Genomic DNA, 21671 nt, shown 5'->3' on the forward strand with positions numbered 1-21671 from the left:
GGGCATGACCCAGGCTCTGGGCTGGCAGCCAGCCAGGCTCTCCCAGGGTACCCTCGGTGAGATGTTCTCCAAACTGGGTGCAGGTGCCTCATAAACGAGTTACTAAACAGGACAACGGCTGCTCTCATTCCCATTAGAACAGTGAAACAGATCCCACCTGGCTCTGTCACACTGGTGGCCCTGAGTGTTACATGCCAGTCATGCTCCTGCAATAAGGAGACTTCCGCCGAATCCTTTGAAAGATTAAAAAAAAAAATTTATTATGAATCCAGGCAGCACAGTTGAAACAACAGAGACAACTGAATAGATTCATGCTGGATTGCCACAAGGCACTCATCCACTCAGGGGAAGCTGTCTACTTCAACAAGTTTCTACAATAAAACAAACCAACAAAACCCTCTGAAGCTTCCAGAAGGAACAATGCAAACTGCAGCCCTCGCTCGCTCAGAGCAGTCCTCGGCTTCAGCAGGGACCATCAGAGAAAGGCTGGCAGAGCCTAAGCAATTGAACTGACTGTAGAGCAGAAATGCTTTGAGGGTCCTTACCATAAAGCTGTCACTCACAGGCAGTGCCATGTCCAAGCACGTTCTGAGAACAATTCCACAATTTCATTTTTCAGCGAAGAACTGGTCAGGTTGGAAAAGGAACAAGGACTCTGCTTCCCAGCCAGTGCTGTTCAGACAGCATGAAACGGCAGAAAGCTGAGCTCCAGAGAATACCCCACTGCAATTCTGGGCTTAAGTTCAGCTACAAGACTTTGCCCCCGAGCAGATAAATTGTGAGCCGTGTCTACCTGTGTCCCTGCTGCCAGCACAGGCTCCTCCAAAGCGGGGAGGAGCTGACAGTGGTCAGCAACCTCAGCAAGAGTCACCATACAGACTGAGGAACCCAATATGTCACCTGTACTTTGCTATCAGAACATTCCCACCTATCTTATTTCTAACAAACCCTGTTCCAAAGGCTTAGGAAAACCTCAGTCCTAACTACCATCCTTCCTGTGAGCACTGTGCGCATCTCTGCGGTGGGATCACACCCGCACCCTTGCAAGAGACACTGCAGTGTTTCTGTCCCCCTGGAAAATAATTGTTGGCAAAAGCAAAACTCCGACCTTCTCGGGTGTGCAGGCCCTGAGATCAGCTGTAGCACACACGCTGCTGAGCAAACACTCCACCTAGAAGTTAAGCAATAGGATCCACGAGGGAAGGCAGATCAGGAATGCTCTCCATCAGAGACTGAAGGGAATAAAGCGCCTACAAATGCTCACAACATAAAAGGAAACCTCTGAGGCCAGAAACCTGATACATGTTGAAACAGAATATACTGACACATAACTCTCCTCTCTTGGGATAGGCCCTGGGCAGGCTTCTCCCTCTTGAAAAAGAAATTTGAGGGTATCTCTCAATTGAGAAAGAGCAACACAGACAAAGTAGTAAGTAACAACAAAGGCCTTACCACTGTTACGAGTGGGAACTGTCAGTTTAGTTCTGCTGATGCTCTGTCCCACTAAAGTTACCTCTGTCTGGAAAGGCCAAGGCTGCTCCCAGACCCACCACACACAAATCACTGCACAACGACATTGCAAAACAAATCCCATGAAAACTATCCCCACAAATCGATTCCCACCCTGCTGGGAAGGGGCTCCTCAGCTCCGAGGCAAACCCAGGTATGTCAGAGCAACCTGAGGCTGCACTTCAAACCTCAGCACGAGGAAGGCCAAGCACGAACGAAGCTCTCTTGAGAGAGCTGTGGGGAAGCTGTGTTGGAAGGAGTCCTGACAGACCCTAAACCTTGATGTGTGTCAGACTCTCTCAGCAGCCCAGGACCGACCAAAATAGAGAGAAAGGAAGGAAGGTTGGAAGGAAATGGGTAAGGGGGAATGTGTGCAACTCAAAGAGGACTCCAAGAGCTCAGGCTTTGAGACAAGGGTGCCCCACTACCAGCACAGGCTTCCTGGCAGGAACACAGGCTCATCTCAAACACGATTCAGCCACCGAACATGTTTCAGTTCCATTTCAGCTCACATTCCCAGAGAAAAGAGCCGGTTTCCCTGTGCCGTGCCAGCACATCTAGCAGCACAGTGCGCTGCTGCTGCCAGAGCCTCCCAGTCAATCCCCCCCTCTGAGGCTCTGGCTGCAAAGCCAAAGCACCTCGCACCAGGGCAGTTTCCTTCCGCGCAGAAATTCGCCATCTCAAGGGAAAGCATCCCCCTTTCCTTGGATTCAGCTCCGGGCCACAAGGTGCAGACACAGTTGTACTCATTGCTTCAAACAGGACAGGGACCAAACCACCCTGGAAAGTAGGCCTGAGCAGGTATTTGCTATTTATAAGCTAATCATCTGATCCCTCTGGAGGGAAATCCTATCCTTTGGGGCTGTTGGGAGTGCGTGGAACTGCGGGAGCACCGGGGAGGAACAGACGGGAAGCAATTACATCGGCCAGGAGCATGCTCTAAGTGACCAGATAAAATTCCTCCCTGCTCCATCACAGCCCCAGCATCCTCCTGGAGAACAGGCCAGGGATTACGAGCAGGGATTAATCTGTTATGCTAATTTGCTAAGAGCAAAGTAATTTTTTAAATAGCTCTCATCTCCATTCATCATTATCTAAAAAGGGCCCTGATCTAGTTCAGCACAGAGCGACAAGTCTCATGGTAAGAGCCCACTTGATATCCAAAATCACATGGGAAATTGGTTGGCTGGAGCTGCCTCGGAAGGGGGAAGAGAAAGGTATGAGCTTTCATAACTGTTTGATAATTATTAATTCCTTGGGGGAGCATACCTGTCCTGGGAAGCTGAGTGTGATGTGCAAGTATGCAACACTGATTTTTTTCCTTCTGTTCACATTTCTCTCTGATAAAAATAACCTGGGTTAGATGACACTGCTGGATTTTCCTGTGAAACAATGCTCAGTCATTTCCAACGCCACTGCACACACTCAGTGCAACCTCACATCCCCCAAAACAATCTCAGTTCTCTCTACCCTCCTTTTTCTTCACTTACCAAAGTATTACTGAGAACAACCCTCTCCCTCCACTGACAGCAGCCTCTAAAACAAACTGAGGACAGAGAAGAAGAATGGAAGTAGCTCTGACTCAAACAGCACAGACTAAAACTACTTCTCTTGGAGGAGAAGGCCCGATTCCCAGAGCAATCCTCAAAAACAGAGCAGACTAGAGTCATCCAGGCCTGGCACCTGCCTCCAGGTGAGCAAAGCCCAGCCAGACACAGGCACCAGGCCGAGGAAAGGCTGCTCACATCATCCCTGCGCTCCCTCAGCGCTGGGACAAGGGAGACTTTGAGAAGCCCCACGTAAACAAAAAACAAAAGCAGGCCAGTGCATATTTGGCAGATTGAGATCACAATAAAAGCTGGCACAGCAGCATTCTCCAAAGCCTCTGTGGCAAGATCTGCCCCTAAAGCTTCCCTTGATTTGGGTTTTGGGTTTGGATTTTTTTTCTTTCAGCTTGTTACAACTAAATCTGACAGGTAAGTGACACTGTTGTTGAGACACATGGGCTGGAAGGATCCTGCCACAAAACCCACAGCAATGACACCTCTGAGGAAATGTCCCACTAAAGGCTCTCTCAGAAAAATTAAATAACCATCACAGCCAGATAAAAAGATTCCTGAGAACACAGCACAGGAAAGGGGAACCCAGATGTTCCAAGAAATTTATAAGCGAAACTTTTACATTTATTTCCCAGTTTACTTAGATGTCCATCTTCCAGCAAACTCCCTGAAAGTCATCACAGCCACCTCACAGACCCCCAAGCAGAGCAGACCCCCAAACTCCTGGGGCTGTGAGCCCAGCTGCTTTTATTAAAAAAAGAAAAATATGGAGCCTCCATGTAAAAGCTGGCAACCAATACAAAGTCATCACTGACTGAGGGAAGTTTCTTCTCATGCTCGCATCTCTATCACCTAAAGATACAGGTTTTGGTTTCCATGTACACATACTCTCACCAGCTAGACTGAATTCCCAGTGTCCAACCTCTGTTCTCCACAAGCAGACGCAGACTGGCCAGATCTTCTCTCAAGTTCTTGCTGGAGGAAGCAGATGGAGTTCTCTCGGCACCACATGGCAGCTTTTTTCACCTTTAATCCCACCTCATACATCTCCAAACTCTGCCCAGCTTTCCACCAGCTTTGAACCACACACAGGCACCAAACCTGGGCACAGCAGCTTTTGCACCAGTGTGGGAGCTGAGTTAACACTCCCTCTCCTCCTCCTCCTCAGTGAGGCACCAAAGACCACCTCCAGCCTGCCTGTGTTCAACATATTCATGAACCCAGGCAAAAATTCCTGCTTCCCAGGACAGAACCCACTTCTCCCTCCCCCGTTTCTCTGTTCCCATTATGGACTCTTCCTGCAGTTTGTTTTCTCTGGTAAAACATGCATGGTCTCCCCAAAGTCCAGCGCCAAACTAGCCAGGCCACAGTGTCAGATTCTCATTTCCCATTTTCTAATCAGCACTCTTGAGTTGCCCATACACTTCCTCAGCTTTTAGCTGTCATCTTCCTTCAAGTCATTGCCAAAATCACCATCAGGATCCTTACAAGACGGTTAACATAACGTGGCCAATAATGTTCTAGGGACCCACAATTTAACATGGATTATTTGGAGTTCATCCCGTTTCAGTTAATTCAGCAGGAAAACCAAAGGCATCAGAGCAACTGCTTTAGGGAAGCCAGTGTTTACAACAGTTAGCTGAGGGGGTTCTAAATAAATGTCAAACCTGCAACAACACCATGTCCACACCAAACTTCAGCCACCCGCCGTTCCAAACCAGCACAGAACCAGCTCCTACCCAACACGGAGGGGAGGCACCTGCTCCAAACACAGCCGTGTGTGGCCTTCGCGGGGCACCGGGCAAACCCCACCGAGTGAGAAGAAGAACCAGCTCCGTGCCGCTACCCCGGCTCTCTGCAGCACAAGAATCTCCCACCCGCCAGGCGCTTCTAGGCGAGATCTGCACGGACCCAGCGCGGGGGGACGGCAGAGGGAGGGAGGCGAGCCGCGCCCGCAGCCTCGGCCGGGGAAGGGCTCAGGCCCCGCGGCAGGGCCGGAGCGGGCAGGGCCGGCCCCAGCGGGAGCCCCGCGCTCCCCTCCTCGGTCTGACTGCGACCCCGCCTCCGCCCGCCGGTGACACCGCGAAACCTCCGGTGCAGCCTGGCCCGGGCCCGGCCCGCAGGGCCCCCGCCGCCTCAGCGCTGCCGCCACCGGGCGGTGCCGCCCCTCACGGACAGGCCCCGGGGAGGCCGCGCTCTTTGGGTGGCGGAGGGAAGGAGCGGGGCCGCGGCGGGCGGCGGCCCGAGGAGCGGCGCTGGGTGCCGGGGCGGCGGGAGGGCAGCGGGGGCGGGGGGTCCCGGGCAGCCCCGGTCTCACCTGTCCCGGCGGGTCCCGCCCGGCTCCGGCCGCGCCACTCCCGCCTCTGCCGCGTGCGGCTCCCGCCCGGCCCCCCCCGCCGGCCCGCGCGCCCCGGCCAATCAGCGCCCGGCACCGCCGGCGCCACCGACCAATCAGCGGAAGGAACGCGTCCCCGCCCAGCGCCACCGGCCGCCGGGCCACGCCCACCCGCTCTCCCGCCAGGCCTATCCCGTGACACGGGAGGGGGCGGCACCCGGCGGCCGGCGGCCAATGAGAAATCACAGCGCGTCCCGCCGCAGCCAATCGGCGCCCGCGCAGCGCCTCCCCGCAGGAAAGGGCGGCGGGAATGGGGCGGGGGGGGCACGGTGGGCTGTCCCGTCACGTGACCGCCCGGTGACGGGTTCCCCTCAGCGCCGCGGGGCCGGGAGCGCCCGGCGGGTCCCGGAGCTGAGGGACGGCCGTCCCAGGCAGCGCGCAGGGACCAGCCCGCGGCCATCGGGGGGGTGGGGTCGCCTCCGGTGCCCCAGCCGGGGCAGGATGGCGCGGGGTCGCCGCCTCCGCGGCCTGCGGGGCCACCGGAATGGTAGAGAGATCGTGAGGCCTCCCCGTTCCACCGCCCCTCTCAGCCTCGGGCCGCTGCTGCTTTTCTCTGCCTGGATGTGCCTCCCCTGGGGCTGGATGGCCTCTGCCCCCCGCCTCGTGCCTGCGTTTCCCGGTCCGTGGCGTTACTCCTACCCCTGCCATCCTCAGCCTGCCCTGCGGCACAGCCCCGCTAGTGGAGTGAGTTAGGGGGCAATCCCAAGCTTTCTCACAGCCCAGGTTTTACATTCTGCATCACAGAATAGTTGAAGCTGGAAGGGACCTGTGGGGATCACCCAGTCCAACTCCCCTGCCAAGACAGGGTGACCCAGAGCAGGTGACAGGAACGCGTCCGGGTGGGTTCGGAATGTGCCCGGAGCGGGAGACTCCGCGCCTCCCTGGGCAGCTGCTCCCGTGCTCCCGTGCTCCCGTGCTCCCAGCTGCCAGGATGAGATGCTGCTGCCCGAGGCGGTGTCTCCCTGCATCCCCTGGAAAGGATGAGCTGAGCCCAGCCCCAGACAGGCCTGGAGAGTTTGGGGGTGTGGACAAAGGGATTTTGGTCCTCGACAGAGGACAACCATCCCTGCCTGGTGCCAGCTGCGAGTGGAGCTGTCCCGGGCCTGGCTCTCAGAGGTGCAGGAGCGAGCTTCCTTCTCGTCCCGTGGATGCTGAATCTTTGCAATTGCATTGCTTCGGGCGATTTCTCTGGGAAAAATGTGTGGGAAATGGGGAGGTGGGTGATGGAAAGCCGCTGGGCTGGAAAATTAAGGAGGGGGCAACACCCTGGGTTGGCAGTAGGGCAGGGGGAGCAGGTAGAGAGGTGATGGGGAGGAGGGAGCACCTGGAGGGAGTGGTGGGGCAGCTGGAGCTATGGCATGGGGCAGATGGTGCCATCCTGAAGAGGAGCTCCTCCAGAATGTGCAGGAAGAGTTTGTGGAGCATGTGAGCAACCCTCTGATCTCTGGGCTGCTGGACAGCCTGCTGACCCACTGGATTCTAAGACTCAGTCAGGTGGAAGAGGTGCAGGATCAATGCAGGATGCACGTGGATAAGCCTTGACTCCTCATAAACATTGTGCTCCAGAAGGGCACCAAGGCCAGCCAGATCTTCACTGACAGCCTCAGGATGGTGGAGCAGCTGGGTCTGAGCTGACTCAGGTGAGAGATGAAGGGCCGTGGTCTGCTCCTGGCCAGAGCCTCCACTGGGATGCTGGAGCAGGGTCCAGCCCTGGGGAGTGTCCAGGGCTCAAAGGCAAGGAGCAGTTGGGTATCACTGCTCTGAGACCCCCTTGCCACCCTGTGATGACAGAGCTTTTGGGGGTGACTGTCCCCTGTGGGGCTGAACAGGGGTCCCCAAGGGCCCTGCAACAGCCCCTCTTGCTGCAGGCGCTTCCCAGTGTAACTGAGGGGCTTTCTGCTTGCAGGGTCGTCTGCTGTGCCACTGGCCCTTCCTGACGCTGAGGTACCCCCGTGGCCCTCGTTGGTATCCAGGGCCAGCAGTGGATCCGGCAGTGCTCCCTGAGTGAGTACTGCGGCATCAGGGACAGAGAGGGAGCCCACGTGCTGTGGCAGAGTAGACGAGAGAAGGGCAGGAGCATAGCCCAGCCAACCTGATGGAGCAGGCAGGGGCGTGCTGAGGGGAGCCAGGGGCTTGCCGACCAAGAGCAGGGCAGGAGGTCACAGAATCACAGAACCAATTAGATTGGAACAGACCTTTGAGATCATTGAGTCCAACCTTAACTGCAGGGAACGCCACCGCCAGGGTACACGGCTCTTCAGGACACCTGCAGATCCCTCTAAGCAGCACCAGGGCCAGAGCTTTGTCACCGCCTTCCCTAGAGCCTCTCTGGAGGCGGGGCTCCCGCCCTCCCTAGCTCTGCCTGCACTCCTCCTGCCAATTTTACCTCCCCCGCTAACCACCGCGGTGGAAATTGCCTTCTCCTGCTGGGTCTCAGATGGCTCCAGGCCATGCCAGCGTGGCAGCTGGGAGGAGAGCAGAGCCTTGAAGAAAATATTCGTATCACTTGTGTCTTCCCTGGGATGCCCTGTCCTTTTTCCATGCTGTTGGTCAGATGGGCCAAATAGAATGATCTTGGAGAAGGTGCCCCAGTCTCCAGGCCTGGCACCCAGCATTAATCACTGCTGCAGTGAGGGACACCAGTGAAGTCACACTTGACATCCTCTGTCTCCCCAGATACCACGTCCTGCAGGTCATCAACAGGCTCCATTTCTACCCAATGCCTGACAGAGCAGTTTTGAAACCCTGCCTGCAACAGCCACATAGAGGTCTTCCTAAAGGCGGGGTTTGTGGTTAACTGCAGCTGTGCCAAGGGTCAGAAATCCTGCTTGGAGCAGAGCTCAGGCTGGGAGAGGTCATTTTTTGGCAGGCCCCTTGGGAGGGAGCAGGTTGTCAGAAAGGGGTCTGGTTTTGCCTGGGGCGTCAGCTGGATATCTGGAGGCATCAGCACCCTGACACCACGGGCACAGAGCCCAGCGTGTTGGTGCAGCCCATGGCATCCCTCGTGCCACCAGACACATGCCTGGATGTGCCCCTGGGATGTCTCTTGATTCCCTGCACCCTTCCCATGCAGGAAACAGAGCTGCACTCATTTCTCCCTGCTATCTCTCACCCTAGGTCCGACAGTGCTTCCCTATGTTCCCTCAGCAGATGCCATCACAAGAATGGACTACAACGTTCTGGAAGCTCTACCTCTTCTCAGGCCACTGATGCCCTGCCATGGTGACACTCTTGACCTTGCATCTCGTGGCAGCCTTTTGTCTGTGCCCCAAACCTGGTACCTGGCCAGCAGGAAGGAGTGGGGAGAAATCCCCCGCTGATCCTGGGCTCCAGAGCTTGTGGCTCGGTCCAAAGGTCTTGTGTGCTGATAGCTGGGGCCAGACCCCACCCCCAGCTGGCTGGTGGCACCCAAGGAACTCATTTCAGTAGTCAGTGACTCTGGAGCTTATTGGTCTGATGTTCTTCACATGAAACAAATAATACACAGAGAGCAAAAGTGTGTGAATTTGAGGGTGATATAGCAGAAAGCTCAAGGCCAGTGCAGCCCAGCTCCTGAGATGCACTGTATCAGGAAAGGAAAGGAAAGGAAAGGAAAGGAAAGGAAAGGAAAGGAAAGGAAAGGAAAGGAAAGGAAAGGAAAGGAAAGGAAAGGAAAGGAAAGGAAAGGAAAGGAAAGGAAAGGAAAGGAAAGGAAAGGAAAGGAAAGGAAAGGAAAGGAAAGGAAAAAGGAAAAAGGAAAAGAAAGGAAAGGAAAAAGGAAAAGAAAGGACAAGGGGAAGAGAAAAGAACAGCTCTGCAGAAACACAACAAATCTCCAGAGCAGTCCCTGGTGCCCACTCTGCCAGGCAACTACAGCCAGACCTAGAATAAAATATCCTGAGTCTCCTGCCCTCCCTCCCTTTTGGGGCCTCTAAACAACCCCAAATTAAGCAAACTCATCCCAGGGAGCAGCAGAAGCAGAGATGGTTAGTGTCTCTATTGTCCCCACACAAAGCGTATCCCCAGCTGTGACAGAGATGATCTGTCACCCCCCTAGTCCCTTCTGCCCTGTCCCCGGATTTCCCAGTTGTCCAATAAGGGATTTTTGCAGCAGACACCTTGCTCCTCTGCCTCCAACCCGTGGTGTGTGGGCGTTATGCTGCCGCGGGAGGATGCAAAGCAGGTGGGAGGGGAGAAATTGTCAGGAGCTCAGGGACAAAGGGACACCTGTCTTTGGGACAGGCTGGGCAGACACACGCCTTGCTCAGGAGGCAGATTCCCCCACACCTCAATCCTTACACTGCCCCAGGCATAGAGCAAGGATGCAATTCCCCCTGGGAGCCAAGAAAGATCCTCAAACCTGTGTCTCACATGCACTGCTTCCACAGCTTGTCACTTTAGGGCCCAGTCCAGCTGTCACCTTCCACCAGCAGCCCTCCTGGCAAGTGAGAACCCCTTCCTGTGCCCCCCGCACATGCCCTGCCCTCCATGGCCACGTCCAGTTCCTGTTCTGCCTTTGCATGGATTCAGCTTTATTGCACATTCTGCAGATCCATGGAAGGGTCTGGCAGCAGGAAAACGAGAGGGCTCTCCTGCCCCCTCCATGTGCCTGACTCTCCTGTGCAGGTAGGACACTGTCCTGAGCCAGTGCCACCCCGTGTCCCTGCGAGGTGGCAGGTCTCAGCAGGATGCAGGTGCGTCTCTGCTCTGGCTGCAGGAGAACCAGGATGGGAGAAGGTCTTGCAGGCAGAATCAGACTGCAGTGAGGGCAACCAGGCCCAGCTGAGCCCATCCTCAGAACCTCAGCCCTGCGTCACTGCCCAGAGCTCCTCAGGACCCACACGGTCCTTGCAGAAACCCTGGTCCTCAGTGCTACAGCTGTGGCAGGAAATTGAGGACAGCAGTGATGAATTCTTCAAATTTATCCTGATGGACTATGTGGCCTGCACCTTTAATGTACTGGATCTCTGCCTTGGGGAAGAGGCGTTGGATCTCTGGGTAGTCTCTGGAGCTGCAGGACAAGGGAACACACCATGGTCAGAGGTCCCTCCTGGTGTCTTCCCTCACCTCCCCAAGCAGAGAGTGATCCCAGGTATGGCTCCTTCCCTGCTAGGAAAGCCCAGGGGGGCCCCCAGGTTCCCCCTTGCTCCAGTGTGTGGGTGTCACTGGCGGCTGGAGGCACAGCCCTTGCTCAGGACCCTCCGCATCCCAGGGGGAGAATTCCCCTCCCACCCTTGGCAGCTGCAAAGAGCACAAGATGTCAGACCTGGAACCACTTCTCTCCAGTCTCACCTGATATAGGGTGAGTCGGACCCTCCCAAGAAGAGTGCAGGACCAGGATATGGCTTGTGGAAAACAGGGAAGTTCATGATGTCTGCCAGGTGCCGGGAAATAGCCTCCAGGTTCACCCGCCACATGTAGCGGCCCTCCACCTCCACCAGGTTGGTGAGGAGGAACTGTCTCAGCTGTGGGAGCTGTCACGGAAGGGGATCGTGCGCTCTTCAGTAAGAGCAACAAAGCAGGATGCCCTGGCACCCTCTGTCCTCCCCTCTACCCCCATCTCCCACAGGATTTCCTACCTTGACCACGGGCTGCAGCTGGTCGTCAGCCAGCTGGCGTGCTGCCGAGCGGGACAGCCCCACCGGGACCTTCACTTCCTTCATGGCCGAGATGTAGGCGGAGAATTCGGACACGGAGGTGGTTGAGCCAGGACTGATGTCTACGGAGATGAGGCGCTCCACCAGGTCTGGCTGGAGACACAAGCAGGGCAGATCAGATGCCAGGATCTCCCAAGATCTCCCCAGTGGGAGTGGGCACAGGGCTCTGCTCCCAATCCGCTTCTCTGGAGGCTCTTAGCTCCATCCTGCCTCAGCAGAGACCTCCACATGCCCTTCCCAGAGTCCTTGTGCTTGGCAGAGATCTCTAAGCTCCCCTGCAATTGGTGCTGGAGGGACAGGGCAGAGCATGGGCTGGTGGACACAGATTTACTCCTGCTCCCACAGCCTGGCTTACAGCTCTGTGTGGCACAGCACCCACCCTGATACAGACAAGTCCCTGTGGAGCTGGGGGCAAGGCTGGCACCGGTGAACAGCCTCCGAAGGTGCCACCCCCTCCCTAAAGCCCCCCCTGGAACTTCCTGAGCCTGTGACCCCACTCCCATCCCCGTGCCTGCCGACCCGCTGCAAGGCCAGCGTCATGGCCGTCTTGCCCCCCATGCTGTGTCCCACGAGGATGCACTTGTTGATGCCCAGGCGGCTCAGGAGGTGCTGCACGTCCAGGCTCATTGCTTCATACGTCATCACAGGGCTGTGGGGGCTGCTGCCATGGTTCCGGGCGTCCACTGTCAGCACCTGCCTGGGCAGGGGCACCGTGTCACCCCAGGCACTGCCAGAGCACCCTGCACTGCTCCCTGGGTGCTGCTCCTCCCCACACCCCCTGGGTCTCACCTTGCCGCTACCACGGCGTACCAGTGTCTTGGCCACCGTCTGGAAGTTGCCATGGCTGCCAAAGAGCCCGTGGAGCAGGACAAGAGGTGGCCGGTCCCTGCGACCTTCCACCTCCACATGGGCCAGGGGCACTGCACTGCAGGGAGAGAGGGGCACGGGGTATGGCCAGAGGGGTGGGAGGGAAGTGAGCCCTGCCCCTCTGCCCAGTCCTGGTGAGGCACATTTGGAGTGTTGTGTGCAGCCCTGGGCTCCTCAGGAAAAGGGAGACATGGAGCTCCTGGAGCGGGGCCGGCGCCGGCTGTGAGGATGAGGAGGGCCTGGAGCCCTGAGGACAGGCTGAGGGAGCCGGGGCTGCTCAGCCTCGAGAGGAGCCCCAGCTGAGAGGGGCCCTCAGGCCTGGGTGCCCCTGGCTGCAGGGAGGGCTCAGGGCAGGGCCCAGGCTCTGCTCCGGGGCCCGGCAGTGGCACCAGAGCACCGGGCAGGGCCTGAGCCCAGCAATTGCCCTGCCCAGGAGGCAGAACTGCTGCCCTGGGCAGGGCCCAGCCCTGAACAGGCTGCCCAGGGAGGGGCTGGAGTCTCCCTCAGCGGGGATATTGCAGAGCCCTCTGGGCACAATCCTGTGCCCTGTGCTCTGCGATGGCCCTGCCTGAGCAGGGAGGTGGCACCAGGGACCCTCTGGGGTCCCCTCCAGCCTGGCCCAGCCTGGGATTCCGAGGGAGCGCGACCACGGCCGGGCCAAGGGCACGACGGGGAACGGGGGGGCGTGGCCACAGCCGGAGAAGGGCGTGGTCACAGGGGGCGTGGTCACAACCGCCCCGCCGCCCGCACGGGGCCGCGCGACCGGGAGGCGCGGCTTGCGGGAGGCGTGGCCAGCCTCGTGGGACGGACACGCCCCTTCTCGCGGTGTGCCCCCCGGGACCCTTCCCGGTACCGGTACCGCTCCCGCCGCGCCCGCCCCCGCCCCCGCCCCGCGCAAGGCCGGGCCCTTACGTCCCCACGGAGCGGGCGGCGGCGGCAGCGGGCGGCGGGCGGGAGCGCGGGCGGGGCGGCGGGGCGGGGGCGCGGGGCAGCCGGCGGAGCATCATGGCGGCAGCGGCGGCGGCGCGCGGGCCGTGACGCGACGTGCGCGGGGGCCCCGCCCCTGCCCCGCCCCGCCGGGCGCCCCCCCGCGGCAGGAGCGCGGCAGTGCGCGCTCCGGGAAGGTCACGGCGGGGCCGGTGCCGGCGCTTCCCCCGCGGGCAGCGGAGCGGGCGGCGGGACACGGGGGTGGGGGCCCGGGGAACGTGAGCCGGGCGGGGCGGCTCCCTGCGGGCGGGGGTTCCGCAGGGCTCTGCCGCCCGCTGCCGCCCGCTGCCGCCCGCAGGCACAACGGGACCGGGCGGCGCAGTCCCGCACTCGCCGCCCCCGGCCGCGCTTCCCCCAGGACCGGCCCCGCGCTCCTGCGGCCTCTCCTGCCCCTTTGTCCCTGCCCGCTGGAGCGTGGCGGCGGGCGGGAGGGAGCGGCCGAGCAGGGCGGCCTCGCCCCAGCGCGGCTCCCGGGCGGGGGAAGCGCCCCGCGGCCCCCCCGGCGGCCCCAGACTTTGGACTGCGGGCAGGGAGTGTCCCTGCGGCATCCAGCGGCTCCTGCGCTGCTTCCCACCCCGACCGATCCCGGAGAGCTGCCCCTGGAATGCAGGGGGACAGCGGGTCCGCACCCCGAGCAGGGCCTCCCGGAGCGGGAGGGAGAGGGGCTGCGGCTGAGCCCTCTGTCCTCAGCCCGGTGCCACTCGGGGGCTGCCGTAGCAGGGTGTGTAGGGTGACTTGGGGGGCTGTACCCCAGTGTCCCCCCTCCCGTGCCCACCTGGATCGTGCCCCACATCCCAACGACACTCGGGTACCAAAACAGGACACGTTTATTGACAAATGTAACCGGTACAGACCACGCGTAACAGGGACAGACGGTGCCGGGCCAGCAGCGATGGGGGGCTACAGCAGGGAGGCACCGTCCCCATCCCGTCCCCATCCCGTCCTCATCCTGCCCCGTCGGCGTGGCAGGACCTCGCCGGGCGCCGCTTCTCCCGCCGACCCGAAACTGCCTCGTGTTTAACCGAAACTGTCTCTATTTACACAGCCCGGCCCTGACCCCGCGGCCGTCCCCAACCCTTCCTTCGCGCCCCCCCCCGCCCCGGCGCTGCCGTCCCCGGGCCCCACGGAGGGCGATGAGAGTCCCAGGGTGGGTCGGTGGGGTGGGGGATGTCGGGGGGTTCCGGGGGACCCTGGGGGGCTCAGACATAGTTCCTCTTGTCGTAGCTGGTGACGGCGGAGCGTGGGGCAGAGTAGGCCACCTTTCCCGTGGGGTACCTGTCGTCTTTGGGGGGGCAGGAACAGCAAAGCAGGGCCCCCCCCAGCATCAGGAGTGCAGAAGCCGCCCAGCCCACGTAGAGCGAGGTGCCCAGCTCCCGCTTCTGCGCTTCGATCACCAGCGGGTTGTAGAAATCCCGGATGATGGTGTTGGCTGACCAGCAGACAGGAATGAGGGTCATGACACCAGACAGGAGGAAAATGACGCCGGAGACGATGGTGATCTTGGCTTTGGTGCTCTCGTCCTCCACGCAGCGGGTGCACTGGGCTCCCACGATGGCCACCATTAAGCCTATGACGGCCAAGATGATGGCCACCACCAGCAGGGCGCGGGCGGCTTGCAGGTCCTGCGGCAACGCCAACATGGAGTCGTACACCTTGCACTGCATCTGCCCCGTGCTCTGCACCACACAGTTCATCCACAGCCCTTCCCAGATGATCTGGGCCGTCACGATGTTGTTCCCGATGAAGGCCGACACCCTCCACATGGGCAACGCGCAGCAGATGATGCTGCACAACCAACCCAGCACGGACAAGGCCACGCCGCCGATCTCCAGCCCCATCGACATGGTGGTGGACGGTTCAGTGACGTGCTCCAGGCGATGGCGGAGAAGAACCCACGGACCGAGACCGTCGCCGTCACCCGCCGCCACTCGCAGCCGGGGGATCGGCTTACACCTGTGCGCAGCGCTATTTATGCAGGCTGGCCCCGGGGTGGGGTTTCAGTGCCTCTGCTGGACGCTCCTCTCCGCTCCTCCGTCACCATCACCTGCGTCCCACACCCTCCCCTTTGTTTGCAGAGATGGAGCCAGGTAACCAGAGAAGGGCGGGAGGAGGAGAAACGCCACCTGCCACAGCCGTTCCCTGGTTTCGGCCGATGGGTATCGGGAAGCACTACCACCGTGCTCATTCCCACCAAACCCCTTCTGTTGACCTGGAAATGGCAAGGGTTTACCTTTCCCCCACAGAGGTGCTAGCAGGTCAGGGTTTGGTTGATTTCTGGAGCGTGGTATCAGTGCTCACGTTTAACTGGGGTTCGGTGACCGTTGGGCACCTTTGCATCGCCGTGCAAAGTGCAACCCCTTCACTGTGCCATGAGGTTTGTGTCACCATTCCAGGGGACCTGCGGGTGCTCCCGGCCCAGCAGGAACCCCTCCAGCCTGGCCCCCCTGTTCCCACCCTGCTGGGCCAGGAGCACTATCAGAGATCCTCTGACTGACTGATAAATATCTTTACTCATCCTGCACAAGTCTTGTGGCCTTGAAGGAAGCAGATAATGCACGTAACCACCCCGGCAGTGTCACCCCGACAACCTGAGCTGGCACCTGGCAAAGGGAAAAATATCCCAAGGCATGAGCAATCCCTTCAGGCCGGGCAGCAAGAGTCCCATGGCTGTGGGGTGCATGTTTCCCCCCCTACCCTTGCATGCCGGGGGTAGTGCCAGTACTTTCAGTCCCCCTCCCCCAGGAATGTGGTTGCTGGACACAGGCTTGCTCCTACCTGTTCCCTGCCTGCTCCAAAAATCTCCTCTACAACTTATTAACTACTCAAGAGCGCGGTGGGATGCTGGCAGCTGGCGCCGTGCAGCTGGGATGGGGGGGAGCCCTGCAACTGCCTGGCTGTGCCCCACGGTACCCTGACACCCCACAGCCAGAGGGGTTGGAGTTGGGTGCTCCCATATTATCCCGACAGCCAACAGCCAGCGGGGTTGGATTTGGGTGCCCCAGAGTATCCCAACACCCCATAGCCAGGGGGGTTGTATTTGGGTGTCCCACAGTGCCCTGATGCCTGGTGTCTGGTGAGCCACCTTCTATTGCCCAGCAGCACTCTGAACCCCCATAGCCAGTGGGGTCACCCCACAGCACCCTGATACCCCATGTATGGCTGGGTCAGCTGTTGTCACCCCATGTCACCGCAGCACCCCATATCCACCCAGCCTGACCTCCAGCCCCTTCAGCACCCCATGTCTGACCTCCACCATGTGGTGGCGCCCCGATAACCCCGTATCCATCCTCTGCCAACCCACAGCATCCCCAAAATACCCTGTACTTGGCTGGGTGAGCTTCTGCCACCCCACTGTAACATGATCACCCCCCGAGGGCACCCAAAATCCCCACAGCCAGCCGGGGGGTTGCGAGGCTGACCCTGTCTGTGCTGCTGGGGGGAGCCCGTGCAAGCAGCCCCCAGGGTCCTGTGCCCTTGTTGCTGGGGGTGCTGGGGGTCCCGGCCCTCGGGGGCACCTGGGGGTGGGTGTCCATGGTCCAGTGCTGTCACAGTGATGGTGGGCACAGGGCCAGGCTCGCTGGGCTGCCAGCAGCAAACAGGGGGGTTGGGCTGCCAAGTGCCCCCACGTGTGCAGGGAGGGGAGTCCCCACAGCCCCGGAGTGCAGAGTGCACAGGCACACAGGTGAACACACACACCACACACACACCATACAGACACACACCACAAACACACACACACTACATACACACCGCAAACACACACACGCACACCATACAGACACACACACACCATACAGACACACCACAAACACACACACACACCATACAGACACACACACACCACAAACACACACACACACCATACAGACACGCACACACCACAAACACATGCACACAAACACCAGAAACACACGCACTCACCAGAAACACACACACACACACACCAGAAACACACACACAGATACACACACAGACACATAGACACACAGACACACACACACAGATGTACACAGACACACAGACACACACACCCCCTCTGCCGGCAGTGACGCCCAGGCATGCAACCTCACACAAAGACACACAGACTCATAGTCACATGGACAGACACACAGACACCGACAGACTCACGGACACACAGACACATGGACAGACACAGACAGACACACAGATAGTAATGCAGCCAGACGCACAGACACACAAAGACACAGGGACAGACACAGAGACAGACACACGGACACACAGCTGCACACACAGACACATGGATGGACAGACATGCAGCCAGACACACAGACACACACACAGACATGTGGACTGACGGACACACAGACATGTGGACTGACGGACACACAGACACACACAGCCATACAGACAGTCAGACACACAGCCAGACACACAGACTCACAGACACACAGAGACTCACAGACAGATTCCCAGACACACAGACGCACACAGACTCATGGACACAGACAGACAGAGTGACAGACAGACTTACGGACGCACACACAGACTCAGACACACACACAGTGGCAGAGGTGAGCAGGCACGCTCTGCTGGTGTGGGTGCACACCCACACCCGCACCCGCACCCAGTGCACAAGTGGCTGCGGGGCTGCGGGCAGGGGTTACCCTGGCAGGGCTCTGGGGCAGGGGGGACCCCAGGCAGGGCTGTGGAGTGTGAGGATGTGCCAAGCAGGGCTTTGGGGTAGGGTTATACCCCAAACAGGGCTCTGGGGAAGAGGGGGTGGCACCCCAGACAGGGCTGTGGGGCACAGGGGTAGGGGCAGGGTTATACCCCAGGTCTGTGGGACAATGGGAATACTCAATACCAGGGCACTGGGCAGGAGAGATAACCCACGTAGGGGTGGGGGGTAGAAGGGAGGGATACCTCTGGGTAGGAATATGGGACAGGGGGGATACCCCAAGTAGGGCTGTGGGGCAGGGGAAGAGTGAGATACTCGAGGCAGGTGTATGGGGTAGGAGCTACTGGGGCAGAGCTGGGGTGGGACGGGGCAGCGAAACACCGCAGCCCCCGACCCTGCAATCAGAGCTCTGCACGCGGCGTCCCCACTTCATCATCCCAAATTGCCCAAAGTACAGGCTGTGTCCAGTGTCGTGCCGGCCTGGGGCAGCTGCTGCTGCCTGACTCACGATGGAGGAAGGGGCAAATCACCGGGGTTTCGGGGTGCCGGCCACCCCCGGCAGGACACATTCTTGTGGTGAGCAAACCAGTCACTGGTGTTTACTGAGGAGTTGAGCAGGGCCGGCATCGCTGGGGGATTCCTGGGAGCACCCCCATCCCAGCTGCTGCATCTCCCTCCCTGGTGTGGTCCCTCTGCACTCCCGCACAGCTGGGGAGGGATGAGGAGTATCCGAGTCCCTCGGGATGGGGACAAAGTGTGGTGGCTGCAGGAAGTCAGTGGTGACACAGGGACAGGTTTGCTCCACTGTGATGCAGAGACCCCAAACAAATGTCAGACCCAAAGGTCACAGGAGCATCCCCGGTTTGGAGGCCCCAAAGGAAGGGCCCCTGCGCTGACACGGGGGACACCCACTGCAGCATCCCCCATCCTTGCATCCAGCACCCGGCAGCACCCCGGGGGTGAGCAGGAGGTGACGGCAGAAACCGCTCCGGGCGCCGCGGGGCCGCGTCCCACTCACGTGCGCGGCGGGGCCGGGGTGTTCCCCGCCGGGGCTGGGGTGTTCCCCGCCGCTGCGGTCGGGAGTTCCGGCGCGTTCCCCCCCGGGGGAGCGGGGCCGGGCCGGTAAATGCCGCCTCGGCTGCTTATATTTCAGGCGCGGGGCTGCTGGCTCTGCCCCGGCCAGGGCACACAGGCAGCCCATTGTTGGAGCCCCTTCGGCGCGGCGGGAGCAGGTGAGGCGGCTCCGAGCATCAATGGCAGCTCTGTCTGCCGGCGGGGCGGGGAGGGAGCTGCGGCACACGGGGGCTGGGGGGCGGCGGGGGACATGGACCAGCGGGATGTGGCAGGGGGCTGGTGGCTCGCTGGGGGATGTTGGGCCATGCCTGGGGCATCCCCACCCCGACAGCTCTGATCGGCTTCCCCACGGCTTTGCCGTGGCATCCCGCTTCCTCTGAGCATCGCCCCTGGGAGACCCCCATTGCACCGCCCGTGACCCCCTCCCTGATCCATCATCTCCCCCATCCCTTCGCCAACCACCTTGGCAGCGCTTGGGGCTGTTGTCCCTGTTGGGAGCCACTTGTTGCTCAGAAATTGGACAGAGTTTTGACTTTCAGAGCGACTTCAGGCCGAAGGTCCCGTCTCTCCCCGCAGGGACCCCGCAGGTCCCGGCGCTCGGCTCCCCTCCCGATAAGACTTTGCTTTCCCATAGTGAGAAACAACCTGACTGTGCATATTTGAGTCAGTCGGAGGGGTTTATGTTGGGCAAGGATGTTTCTTGGGAACATTCAATCTCTGGGCTGCCGGTAACTAATCCTCGGCCCTGGTGGGGAGAGGCTGCCCCGCTCCTCACGGGCTGAGTGGGAGGGCTGTTGGCCGTGCCTTGCTTGGCAGATGTGAAGCCAGAGATCCCGGTGGAATATCGTTTGCTGGCAAGTCTCACCTGCCTTTTTGGGACCTTGAGGTAGCCGGGTTGGTGGGTCCATGCGTGGGTCCTGGGGGATGAGGGGCTCTCGGCTCAGTGACACGGGGTGTGTGAGGTGGGACTGTCACCTGTGTCCGGGGTGGGGATGTCCCCAAACCCTTTTTGGCAGGAGGTTCATGCCCCAAGCCCTCTCTCTCTGCAGGGTGTCCTCTACCCTGAGCAAGGTCAGGGTGACACAGCCTCTGCTGTGCACCCAGCAGTGCCTGGCATTGTGGTGACACTGGGTTTAGTGTCACCTCCCTGCCTGGGAATGGCCTCATTGCCCAGCTGAGGGGCTGCAGTGTGTCCCCATGCTGGTGAACATGGGGACACACAGGTGTCCGAAGGTGTTTCCTGATGGATATGCCAGGATGGGAGCTCTGCCCTCACCAGTCCTCGTAGTGCAGTGGAACAGGGATGGGACCCCAGGCTCTCACATGTCCTTCAAATCCCACTGGATTTGGGGGTGGGAATCCACACCTGTCTGGGTGCTGGGGCAGGTGGTGGGGGGTGAAGGCTTGGGATGGGTTGAGTGTGTTGAGTACCCCATTTTGGGGTGGAGGAGCTCCCTGCTGAGCAAGTGGGCTGTGGTCCCACCAGGACATGTGCCTGTGCCATGGCTCCTTGCAGATGACACTGGGGCAAAGCTGGGACTGGGGTCCTGCAGGATGGACTGGGAATGAGCACTGGGATGGGGCTGTGGGGCTGGTGTCCATGAGTGGTTGCCCTGGATGGCATGTCCTGAGGTGCTCGGTGGTCCCACCTGTGCTGCAGCACCATCCTCAGGCTCCAAGGGCACTGGGGTTGGCTGATGCTCCTCTGCTCTGTGCTGAGCCGGTGCCTGTTGGCCTTGCTGGCCGGCAGTGCTGGGCACATGGGGCTGGCGGTGCTGTCTGGGCAGGTGTGTCACTGGGGAAGGGCACAGGGGCTGCCCCTGTGTGGCAGCTGCCAGTTGGAATATCTGTCACGTTCCAGCATTAATTACAGTAATTGGCTGTCAGAGGCCGTGCTGGTGCCTGCTCTGCCTCCGAGGGGGAGTATGAGCAGCTCAAGCTTTGATGCTCTGTGCGTGGGGGAGTCCCTGTCCCCACCTTGCCATTTGTCCCCAGCCCAGAGACATGTCCCCACGTGTCTGTGGGGACACGGCCCATGCAAGCCACACACACATGTGGGCGTGTGCTTCTCTCCAACCTCAAATAATGTGGTGGTTGCAGCAGCTGGCTGGGAGGTGAAAGCCTCAGGCAGAGTCTGGCCCCGGTGGGGATGCTCTGGAGCCTTGTAGATTAAAGGGAGCCCTTGACCACAAGGCTCTGGCCGCAGGGTGGACACTCTGGTATGTGAGCAATGCGGGCATTCCAGCAGGACAGAGCACAAGTCAGGCAGACAGGACCCTGACCATCCCCTTAGGCTGGGGTCTGCTGTGAGACAGGGGTGTCCCCAGGCATCCTCCTGGCACTGCAGTGCATGGGCCACCAGGCTTGTCTCAGCACACTGGGACGTGATGCCCAGGGACATCCTGGCACCAGCAGCAGCAGCTCCAGAGTCCGTCATACCAAGCAGACCACAAGTGGTTGGATCGTGATGGTAACGCCAGAGTTCGGGAAAACTAAGATTATCTTAGTGCCTCTTATCTTTTAAGAGGCCCAGGATTAAGCTGGGGTGATGAAACAGTGCAATGTCCATCTGTCCGTCTGTGCCGTCTGTCTGGTGTTGTGCTGCACCTGTGCAGGTGCTGCAGGGGCTCGGAGGGAGCGGGGAGGGGACCTCTGTGGGAGTCATGGATTAAAGGAGGACAGGTCAGCTGCAGTATGGCATCAGTGCTGGCACTGGACTGGCCTCGGCACTGGGATCAGTGGGTACGGCACTGGGGCACCGCAAGGCCAGATCTGCCCCTCACAGCCCCAACCCACCCAGCCCCACCCGGCAGGCAGTGGGACGTGGGCAGAGCTGCGGCTGAGGGTGGCTGTGTGAACCCTGGCTCAGCACTGGAGCACCGGTGGGCTGGGTTTGGGGTCTGCACCCCCCATTGCCCCAGGCAGTGCTGTCTCTCCTTCGTGGGGAACCGGCAGCTGCTCCAACCGGTTTGTGGGTCTGGGCGGTGACACCTCCTGCCCCAGGC

At 60.0% G+C, this 21671-nt stretch overlaps 3 protein-coding genes across 5 annotated transcripts in view; all 3 read right to left on the reverse strand.

Annotated features, from left to right (window-relative positions):
- Positions 1-5467, reverse strand: part of MTMR4 (myotubularin related protein 4) — a 57193-nt gene extending 51726 nt beyond the window's left edge. The window contains exon 1 of the mRNA XM_082294812.1: positions 5386-5467. The gene's annotated coding sequence lies outside the window, so the exon portion shown is untranslated. The remainder of the gene's footprint in view (positions 1-5385) is intronic.
- A 4243-nt stretch (positions 5468-9710) lies between these two features.
- Positions 9711-12992, reverse strand: ABHD11 (abhydrolase domain containing 11). 3 transcript variants are annotated; one of them, XM_082294632.1, is made up of 6 exons: positions 12879-12992; positions 11889-12024; positions 11619-11796; positions 11022-11192; positions 10735-10916; positions 9711-10453 (listed from the first exon to the last, which is right to left on the reverse strand). In XM_082294632.1, the coding sequence occupies exons 2-6, from the start codon at positions 12005-12007 to the stop codon at positions 10315-10317; spliced, it is 789 nt and encodes a 262-aa protein (XP_082150758.1). In that variant the 5' UTR covers positions 12008-12024; positions 12879-12992; the 3' UTR covers positions 9711-10314. The 3 variants fall into 3 exon arrangements, with proteins under 3 accessions (XP_082150758.1, XP_082150757.1, XP_082150759.1); XM_082294631.1 differs by having other exon boundaries at positions 11619-11792; positions 12879-12986; XM_082294633.1 differs by lacking the exon at positions 11619-11796 and having other exon boundaries at positions 12879-12986.
- Positions 12993-14152: 1160 nt separating this feature from the next.
- Positions 14153-14797, reverse strand: CLDN3 (claudin 3; the record flags this gene model as incomplete). The annotated part of the gene is made up of 1 exon (XM_082294626.1): positions 14153-14797. One exon carries the CDS (start codon positions 14795-14797, stop codon positions 14153-14155), a length of 645 nt encoding a protein of 214 aa, XP_082150752.1.
- Positions 14798-21671: the final 6874 nt, after the last annotated feature.

The sequence above is a fragment of the Coloeus monedula genome (genome assembly GCF_965178545.1).
Source record: "Coloeus monedula genome assembly, chromosome: 20".
Lineage (NCBI taxonomy): Eukaryota > Metazoa > Chordata > Aves > Passeriformes > Corvidae > Coloeus > Coloeus monedula.